At 31.2% G+C, this 11319-nt stretch overlaps 1 protein-coding gene across 1 annotated transcript; it reads right to left on the bottom strand.

Moving 5' to 3' along the window:
• Positions 1-7596: 7596 nt before the first annotated feature.
• LOC134277846 (retinoid-inducible serine carboxypeptidase-like) lies at positions 7597-11042 on the bottom strand. Its single transcript, XM_062760148.1, has 7 exons — positions 10899-11042; positions 10602-10732; positions 10235-10324; positions 9285-9446; positions 9067-9141; positions 8077-8187; positions 7597-7878 (listed from the first exon to the last, which is right to left on the bottom strand). Exons 1-7 carry the CDS (start codon positions 10942-10944, stop codon positions 7612-7614), a joined length of 882 nt encoding a protein of 293 aa, XP_062616132.1. The 5' UTR covers positions 10945-11042; the 3' UTR covers positions 7597-7611.
• Positions 11043-11319: the final 277 nt, after the last annotated feature.

Below are 11319 nucleotides of genomic sequence, written 5' to 3'. Positions count from 1 at the left end.
TTTTGTTTGTAAAAGAGAACATTTTATTTCCTCAATGATATCATAACCGATGACACCAAAAGTAATATTACCTCTCGTAACTATTGATTACGACTTACAAGTATTATTTTACATAGATTTTAGAATCGGGTCTCTTGAACTCTCTGCCTTTTAAACTTAGATCTCGTGCTTCACTCCCTTGTTTTAAAACGGAACTTAAAATACACCTGGCGTTATCGAGCTATTTTAAATTTGTGATTTTCAAAAGTAAACATGGCATTACAGTAAGATAGTGACATTATGATGAATTCTAGTCATATATACAGGTCTATGTTTTATTCATAATCTTTTTAGAATATTTTTAAATTGTTTGTCTTTTTGTTTGATCGTTGTTCCCACTTGAGAATTTTCTCACTTGAGACGCCACCACTAGCTTGCGGTTGAGAGCTGCAAGTATTTTCCTATACTCTGCACTCAGGGCAAATGAGCAGAGAGAAATCTTTTTCATGCCAGCACCTACTGCGACTAGGAACCTTGGTATATAAGTTTCTCCAGAAGGACTGGTCTCGACGTCCCACAGTGGATTTCAAACGTAAAGATTCTTCCTTATTCCGCTCTTACAGTACCCGCATCGTTATTCTTTACAATTCTATCGTGTTCTATCGTGCGTGTATCCTATCGTATCGTGCGTGTATCCTATCGTATCGTGCGTGTATCCTATCGTATCCTATCGTATCGTGTTTTCCGTTTATCAGATTTTGCGTTTTCTATCGTGTTTTCCGTTTATCGTGTTTTGCGTTTATCGTGTAGATCGTTTATCAGGTTCTATCGTGTATCGTGTTTTGCGTTTATCGTGTATATTCGGAAACCCTCGCTTTTTATCTTTAATATATAAAGAAACTACTGAGCTATTCCGAGTTTCCTTTTCGTTTTGTTAATAGAAATAAGATTAATTCAACCGAAAAAGAGAAAAATAAAGATTTATCCCTTTCTTTTTCATCAATATAAGAAATATTAAGCGTAGAAGGAAAAAATAATTAATCGCGTATTTCATGAATGAATAAATTGATTTATTAATAAATAATTAATTAAATAAATAAAATAATTATATCATGGTAAAGTAGAGAGTAATTGTCAAAATTTAAACAGTAACTCTATTTTTCGGAAATGAAATTATAAGTAGATCGATCAACTGGTCTATTTCTTTAAAAAATAATTTATCGAATTGTATGATTTATTTTGTCAAAATTAAATACTATTAATATGATTTTCTCAAATGAATCAGAGTTACCGGAGAAAGATTTTTGGTAAGCTACGATGTTCCCGTAGACAAAAAGCAAATAAATAAATAATAAACAGGATATTGAAATGTGTCTTTTTTTCATGCAATATTCTGTTTTCCTTGTTATATATATCGTCTGATAACGTTAGAAATATGTTTACGCGTCTGACCTGCATGTATGCACAATTATTTAAAGTCTTGATGTTACAAATATGATATAACATAAGACAATGATCCAGAAAATTTTAACAACAATTTTGGCCGTATACGTTCAAATTTTAAATTTATTTTTTAAAGCTAATTATAAATTCCTTGACATATGTCTAAATTAATAAAAGAAATCAAAATTATAAAATATAATCAATGAAAATATTCTACTCAATTTATCACACCATGGCTGTTACTATAAAATAAAAGATTTTCATTAATTTTATCTGGCATTAGATAACATAAAAATAATATACACATATGCAGTTTTTTAACAGCTTACCTTTTCGGCGTGGAAATAAACTCAAAATATAATCCATCGGGATGCCAAAAATCAAAATAAATCGAAGACCTTTCCTTACAAGATAACTGACACGTATGTGTAGCTCTCTAATTAGCACACTGTCTTCCTGTGCGGTCAACCGCCCCCTCCCCCTTCTCCCCTAACTGACACCTCGGCCCGTGTGTGTGTGATCACCGTCAACATACCTGTACTGATTTCTCATGCACCTGGGGTCAATTAGTAACCTCGAATACTACCTGGTTCTACTGAAACTATTTTCGGAATTTTGTTCCTAACTTGTTTGATCAATTTTATCAAAGATTTAATTCAAAATACATTAAATAATTGTACGATTTATGGATTAAAAAATCATCTTGAATGTTAAATAAAAATTCAAATAAATCAATTTAATGAAATGAAGTCCCTAAACTCACTCCGTTGATTCTTTTTCATTTCGTACAGTGTTTCCATTATGTTTATGTAAATAAGTCTTTTATTAAACATAAAAAAAATATACTGCACTTATGGTACGTGTACTTTCGGGTCATCGGGTTTTCTACGTAAAACGGACAAAATTAATTCTAGGAAACAATTTCATTGATCGTAGAAACGGATGAAATAGTTCTAACATTCTAAACTATGAAAATCAGCTCGCAATATTTTTTAACGGTATCTTACTATAAAAATAAAACAAAAGGAGTCGTCTGATCCGCCGTGATCATGCAAGACTAATAAATACACCGAATCAATTTATAGTATTAATCGATTTTATTCCATACGTATATAACTTTATTTAAGAATTCAATATTATATTTGGCTATTTGTTTAGATCTTGTTTATCTAATTTTAACATTGTTGCGGACTTTCAAAATACCGCCCTTCGAATATGCCTAATATGAGATTACCGGGTCAGTGTAAAATGATTTTTAAGGTTTAATAATTCATTTGCCGAATTAAACCTATTTTTCGTTATTATTAGAAACAGTACACACAGAGTTTAATAGCAATGATTTATAATTATTTAGTCATAAAAGTCGATTTTCACTCTTTTAATATTTGTTAATTAATTTTTCTGCTTTGTATTGTTAAGAAGAAAGTATTTAACCATTCAATGTTCGTTAATAAATACGAGATTTTAAGTATCTGTAATGTAAAATGTTTACATGTACATAAGTCAGAGCTTAGCGTAAACGTACATGTGCAGTTGTAGCAGATTCATATTCTCATGACACAGTTTATATGTATTAATGCAGATCGCGATTATTTTAATAATTATTTAGATTTCTATTCAGAAAATTTAATTTTCTTGAACTGTTTCGTTCTTGATAGATCTATCATGTTAAATTTATTAATTTTGTTAAAGCCGTTTTCTTTAATCCTTTCTTTCGGTCAGTCTTCTACTTGTATTATTTTCAAAGATATTAATATTTAATTGCAATTTTTGAATACATCGCAGATTGTAAGCTTTAGACATTAAATACAAATTTTTAATTCATTGCGTAAATTTCTTCCGTGAAATAACTTGGTACTTGTAGATAAATTTATTAGATAGAAAATTAAAATGTATATTTTTCATAAATAATAAATCTGTTTATAGAGTTTCAAAATTCACGCACTTGAGAAGAAATTAAAGAAATAATACAGTCTCCATTTCATAAAAATCCATTTAATCACTGTCAATTTTTCATATATATAAATAAACAACTTTTGTAAAATTAATACAGAGATCTCATGTTCTTTTTATAATAATTAAATGTACTTTATAGTTTAGATTTGAAGCTCTGCGAGTATTTAAATTAAAATATAATTTAATTAAAATAATCTTTAATCTTTAGATTTAATTCAAAATAATCTTTTCGTCTTCTCAAAAAACGTTTCGCATTTTGAAACAATCCTATCAGGTTTTGCGTTTATCCAATCGTGTAGATCGTTTATCAGGTCTATCGTGTTTTGCGTTTATCGTGTTTTGTGTGTATCGTGTTTTGCATTTATCGTGTTTTGCATTTATCCTATCGTGCGTGTATCCTGTCCTATCGTGCGTGTATCCTATCGTATCGTGCGTGTATCCTATCGTATCGTGCGTGTATCCTATCGTATCGTGTATCCTGTAAAGAATAACGATGCGGGTACTGTATCACTGCACCTCGCCGTTTTCTATATTTGAATTATACAGCAATTTAGAGGATTCAAATTAACAGCTCGCTATATAAACTTTATTTTATATTAACAATCAGAACATAGTTCTACACAAATATCTTTTCAGGGTTAAGATATACTGTTAAGAAAATGAACAACATGAGTAAAGCAGCAGGTAAAAATTGGAAATAAATAAATAAAATTCATCGGAAAATGATAAGTTTTTACATACTTATATAACAGTATCTAAATTGAAGCGACATCCATCGTCGAGTAAACTGGCACAGGACATTAAATCAGACGAACAGAAGATAAAAATAAAATTAATAATAAAAAAAAAAGTCAATGTCATTTTCCAATTATGATTCCTTTCTTTGAAGACTAAAGTCATATGATATAATTTATCAATTTTAAAGAGAAAAAAGAGAAGAAGAAAATGGTTTCTATATATTTTATGTTCAAAAAGATACTAAGCTAATTGATATTTTATATATATTGTTCTTTTTTTTAAAGATCCGTGAAGTCAATAACTTGATGTAATTAACTCTAAAAGTTAACTTGGGATGGATACAATTTTAAGTATGCATATTGTCATGATCCATGAAGTTTCAGGATATTGTCACAAATTCATAACATTTATTTTAAAAATTTTAAGGATATCTCCTTGACTAATTGTTTTTGGATTGACACCACAAAATGCGTTTAGTCTATATTATGAAGTTGAATGCTCAAAGATGAGGGAGAGGACATTTATTTTAAGCATACTTCTTTGTCTCTCGATACTGTTCTGATTTGGCAACCTACAAGTTACCATTCTTTTTTTTGTCTAAACTCCAATCAAAACAAAGCATGGAAACTAATAATCTACCTAAAACTCTGCTTTATTTATCGGGTTTTTCATCGATAAGTGACAGTACATGCAATGACAATTTTTTAAGACGCTAATTTAATTTGTTGAGAACGAGCAATGTTGGATATTCAAATAATTTTGAATATGCAAATTTGCAATGTTGAAACCCATCTGGCTTGAAATTTATTTTCTCCATCAAACCGCTGCAAAATACAGAGTAAATATAACAGGTTAAAATAACGAACAGTGATCGATCTAAAAAATATATGAATACCATTACGCAATGCTAAACATGTTAGATCTAAGAGGGCATGAACTTCAGTCCCCAAGAAAATTCTTAAGGTGAGATCAAGTGCCTGTCTAGGAGATGTACATGTAGCAATTGAAAAGTAACTGAATTTTTCTTGATATTGGAAACGTATTTCAAAAAGACACGATTTTTTGAAGCTGGAAGCTTTTATTAAAGGGATATTATTGCCTTTGTAGAAAAAAAAATATTTCGTAATTAACAGTATATATTAAGGCAGCGAAACATTTCAAGTCAGCGTTACAAGGATTTCTTCCCGAGTGTGATTCACTCCGAAGGAGTCAGCCTCGATTTAATATATACCCAACACACTTTTTTTCTGCTCTCAGTTAAATTTTGTGTCAGCGAGGTCTTTGAGCCGGAGGAGAAACATTTTATAAAAGAAAAGGTTATAAAGGATTGTTTTTTCTTTTATTTTCTAAACTTTGAAAAATGTATTACTTTCATATGCCTTTGCGAGTGATAAGAAACATCATATTTTCTTCAGGCAGAGGTTATCTTGGTCTCCAAGAAGTTCAATATGTTTTATTTTGGAATTATGAATAGTACTAACATGTAGCTATAACTGTAAAGGAAGTAATTGTATTTAAAAGCTATAAAAAATAAAATATTAATCATCTAATTTGTTATTTACTCTCTTATGTGTATGATTTAACTCAGAAAACATTTCGGGCATAAATTGCGTCACACCTCCTTTGTAAATCCCTCACCGCGTAGCCTGAGTTCCAAAGAGGAAGTGTTTATCCGTATTGAAAAGAAGTGTTCATGTGGAGTGGAATAAAAGCTAAACCCATTTCCCATCCATGCTGTAGGTTCATATATATTAAAAAATTCTTGCAGAAACAGTTAGTAAAAGACTTCTCATTAGCATTTTATATAAAACTAACGCATGGATGGAGAAGAACATGAAGTTGACAAAGATGATTCATGAATCAAAATAACAAACAAATAAGCGGAAGAAAATTTCTGTTACAGGCACGTGGGTCAAATTTTTGGAAACTATTTTTTGTTTCATGAAGATATTATCAAAGTGTTTCTACAGTAAACTTCAATATAAAGCACATATTATTGGTGTCCTTTTTTGACAACTAAATTAACTAGGAACCACTCAATCTTGTATTTTAAATAACATGTAACAATGTGTTCAAAATACATTTGATCTATAAATTTACAACCATACATTACCAATCAAAATATGACTTATTTTGCAGTGAAAAAATCTCGTCTATTTATCATTAGTGAAATGTTTTCATCATAAAATTCTTTTTCTTTTGTACAAATAGTAAGCTATATGTAGATAAAAGTTGTTTAATAAATAAAAGGCAAATTTAGCTGTTCTGAAGTGTAGAATATGCGTGAACTGAATTCCCCATTATCTCACTTCCAAAAGATGCAAATGTAAACATATACACATTATCTCCATCCCTTGTGTCTGTATTATCGAAATCGTTTCCCAGAACATCGGGTGTCTTTTTCTCCGAATTTCTCTCTCCGCAATTTCCAATTTGCTTGTCAGTTGTATGCAAGTCCTCCATGAAAGGTTGTCCATCTGCCTTTGTTAGAATTTGTGCAGGTAAACCTGAAGGACATTTGACATCCATATTGTGCATATCATTTTCCACAAGGACAGCAGCTGCAGCATTTGTTTGACTTGGAGTATTTTTGTTCTTTAGATGGAGAATTAGAATTCGTGTTAAAATCAAAAATAAAAATATCAGAAATGTTATCGCTATTATTATTATCGTTATTATGGATATTGATCCCATGACACTTATTCCAGAGTAAGATGACAATTTCTTCACCTTTAAATTGGTTGCATTCTCTGCAAAGAAAATTTAAATTAAATGAGAAATAAATAAGTTAAACTGCATAAATTTTATTTTGATTCAAAATTTCAAAATAATGTCCTATAAAGTCAATAGAAGTTGCATATAAAAGGTTGGTTGCAGTAAGATGTAACTTTTATAGAAAGTTTAATTTCTATGTACTTTTTTTTTTGAAAATTGATATTTACATCATTTACGACTTTACGACCAAAACGGCAAAATATACCAATTCAGATACTTATCCACTATTTAATATAAATATTCTCATATTTATATATTGTGTCTGCTTAAATTATATGTCATTGTGATTGAAACAAATAATTTAACGTCGCATAGGTGGCAACACAAAAAAAACTATTTTACAGACTTTTTATTCATCGAAGGAGGATAGGATAAGATGTTCTGGTGTTAGAGGATTCTGGAATGCAGTGAGGAATCTGATGGGTAACTGTCAAAATACTTATTGCATTAATATAAATATTATTTTGATATTTTCTTAAATGCAAATCAGTTATTTGATATATTAAAATCTTAGAATAACATGAAACCTCAGATTTATCGGTTTATTGATATTGTCAAAATCAAATTTTATGTTATTTGAAGCAGGGATTTTTAATTTTGAATAATTCTGTGCATGCATGTACAGCGTATAGTTCGCACATACTAGCTTGTTCAAGTGTTGCATTTTTCCCTATGTGATGGCTGAAAATCGTCGCAAAATAAGGTAGAACAAAATGTGCTTCATAAATTAACCGCTTTAATGATTATTGTAGATAAAATACCTCTTTTAAATGAAAAGCTGGAGGCATTAGCTGATGTTGATACTTTATCCGTATCCTGCCATTCAAGAATGTTGTACAAGTTGACCCCATTGGTGAAGAGTAGAAGATTTCCCAACATCTGGTTCATGTTCTTGTATGCACACATCCACTGTCTATTTGCGATGCATTTCTCAATCGACTTGTATTTATTCAACAAATTTGTTGCCTCATCTTCGTCAATAAGTGACTACATTGTAAAAATATTTTACTGTTCAATTATCAAAACTAGTTTCACGCATTGATTTCATACTTGGGTGTAACTGAGAAAAAATCATTTCAGAAGAGCTTTTTCTCCAACTCATTTATTTGGCATTTATCATTTTATGCATTTATTTATTTGGTTTAGTGAGCTAGACCACAAGGGAGAACAATAAAATGATCTCACGCTGGCTAATGAATAGCTGGCATAACTCTGAGCTGTCTTCGCTGGATGAATAAAAGGTGCCCCAAGTGTCACGCCAACAAAGGAACAACTCACTCTTCCTTCCGATATTGCCTGTAAAATATATAAAATCAATCGTTATACATGTACCTTAAAAATATGTTCCTATACGAATCTATACGAAATAAGTCCAACATTTCTAAGGTTTTACTGAGGGGGCATATTGAATCGATGTTTGATCGCCGAGTGAGTTATGATGTTGGACCTGTCGATCAGATATTGGACCGCTTATGTCACAGAATAGGTGTGAGAGCTTAATCTCATTTTTGGTGTTCAACAATGACGGACCTGAAGTCACATCACGAAACACATTACAAGTTAATGTTGTGTGCAAAAAATTAAAGGTTTAACAAAACATCTATTGACTGTGTCCTCTGGCAAAATGCGTTTTGTCGACCCTCGAATCAAACAGTTTTGTTCTTGGGTTCGACAAAACGCATGTTGCCTTCGAACCCAGTCAATAAATGTATATTATTAAACAATGACGTTAAAGGGGACATATTAAAGCGCCTAGAAGTGTGTGTATTTGGGTGGATGTGTGTGTGCTTAACGTTAACGTACGGACCGCAGTGGTACTTGTATTCATCCGCTTTGCAGTGGTCTTGATCTAAACCATTTTATATGATGCAAAAAGATTGTTTTCATACGTCTGTGTAAATGCCTCTGATATCATTTATTATATTTGCATGATATAGCATCTCTAGAACAATTAAACTCGTCTTCTCAAGAAATGAATAATGCGAGCTTTATTCTAAGCATGTTAAATATTTTTTTAAAAATCTGACAGTTTTCTTAGGGAGTAAAGAGTAAAAACCTTTATTGATTTTGTGCAAATTGATAAATTATCTTCATTAAACTCACTAGATAGTTTATAAATCTATATTTCTACGCATCGTAGCAAAATTGTGTGAAATACTTGTATAACTAAATCACCTGAATTAGTAGATCTGCAATAACAGTAGTCATTTTCCCTCCATAGGACTCAGTCATAATGTAAAACGGTGCTTTCTAGAATAATAATGCATATATAAAGTCTCTTTTTTAAACATAGTTTATGAATATTTTACATGTATATTCATAGTATGGTAAAAGAATTATGTCTGTAGTATTATTTAAAAATTGTGATACGACAGACATTAAGAACCACATACCTGAAATGGCTTTCCGTTCGTACTTTTAAAGAATATTCCAAGAAAGGTAATAATATCAGATGCAATCATGTCTGTGCTTGTGCAATACAAAGAATCAGACTCAACGTAGCTATATCCAGATCCGGCTGGGCTGTCCACGAACAGAATACTGGCCTCTGAAAGCTATCATCACTATCATCATCAACAACAGCAAAACAACATCATCACTGTCATCATCATCAACAACACCAACATAATTATCATCATCATTTATCATCATCATCATCATAAACATAATCATAATCATTTTCATCGTTATCATCATCATCATCATTAACAGCATCATCATCATCATAAACATCATAATTTTCATCGTAACATCAACAACATCATCATCATCATCAATTTCCTCATCATACTCTTATTCTTAACTTAGAGATCACCGACAAGTTTTTTTAAATCATTGTACAAGTATTAAAAAAAAACAGATAAAATTAGACTGTACTACTGTAAAAAATACAAATTGTTTGTAGAAATGGGGTTACTTCTCTTTGTTTTCGTGTTTAAAGCGATTCAAAATTTAATATACTCCACAAAATTTTTGAAATACGGTGAAATCACAAATATTCGTCGGAGTTAATTTTCGAGGTATGAAGAGACCACGAATTCTTGTCCACCACGAAATGGAAATATAGACTACATAACTACTCAACAATTCTTCATCCACGAATTCAAATTCCCACGAACCAAGAGTTTTTACTCAGACCACGAAAAATTAACATCACGGAAATATGTGATTTCACAGTATCGCAATATTCTTTGATCGTTATCTACCAACCACGAAAACAAAATGATTTTAAAATGTCTATTTGTATTTAGTTAAAGGTAGGAAGCAATACAGGCACATGTACTTAAAAATCAACAATATATTAAAAAGGAAATCAAAGACACAGTTGAAAAACTTGAGTTACCCATGTGGTGCTCCTTTTATTCAATGACACATCCAATGGACCAATCTCCTGGAAATTCCCCATGCCAGTAGACGATTGACCTGGTCCTCCCTTCAATTCATTAAATACGTATGATAGAATGGCTTTATTTTTTTCTTGAAATAAAATTCACCAAAAAATATTGAATACGCTAAATTATGTACAAGTACAGTATTAGAATTGGTGGGCCAAAGACCACATGGCAAAGAACTTGATGGAAAGGAAATGAGAGACCACCAGCTAACTTGGGGAGAACTGGAGAGAGATGCTCAAGATAGAGAGAAGAGGAGAAGTTTTGTTCTTCAACTAATTTACATGAAAGTATAATGTATGCATATATCGTTTATACCTGAAGCCACATGATGAGAGGGACTTCATCGATTCCGCTTGGTGAAACTGTGTGATACAGCCAATAAAAAAGGTGGGCCCCGGGACGAACTGTGACGTAGTCCCATTTCTCTGTACCAATCTCTGCCGTTACTGTAAAAAAGAAATACAGGAATATTATTATGCATGCTTAAGAAAACATAATGTGGTTCCTTTTCTTTTCCTTGCATCTCAAAGCCGATTGTATCATGAACAGCATTAAAAGGCAGGTTTGCTATTCTTTGTATAGTTAAATTAAACAGTGAAAAAGTAACATTACCAGCAGATATTAGAAGCACTGGCAACAGAGGAAGAGAAATCATCATGTCACCGATGTACAGGCTCGAGAATGTTCAGAAACAATATTTCAATATGCTTATATACATATTGATCACATAATTCTTTATTTATTTATATAATATGTATAATACACTCCATAGTTGTTATCAATAAAAGTCCTTGTCATTTGATACCTAGATTTTAAATAAATAATAAATAATGCATAAATAATAATATACATTTAAGTGGTTCTCTTGACCCACTTGGCACACAAGGACCTTTCTTGCAGTCTGCTTGTAACAATATAGAAACTGTTCCATATCCGAAAACAATTTTTTGAAATCAAAAACTTCCTCCGGACACATATGCTTTGGTGTACTCTGCTTTATTTGTGATAAGTGAAAAAATAGACAATCTGGAAA

The sequence above is a fragment of the Saccostrea cucullata genome, unplaced genomic scaffold, assembly GCF_032062105.1.
Source record: "Saccostrea cucullata isolate Sc308-1 unplaced genomic scaffold, CSIRO_AGI_Scuc_v1 ctg14145, whole genome shotgun sequence".
In the NCBI taxonomy this organism is placed as follows: Eukaryota; Metazoa; Mollusca; class Bivalvia; order Ostreida; family Ostreidae; genus Saccostrea; species Saccostrea cuccullata.
Note: the sequence above shows the minus strand (reverse complement) of the source record. Positions and strands in the feature narration are given on the sequence as shown.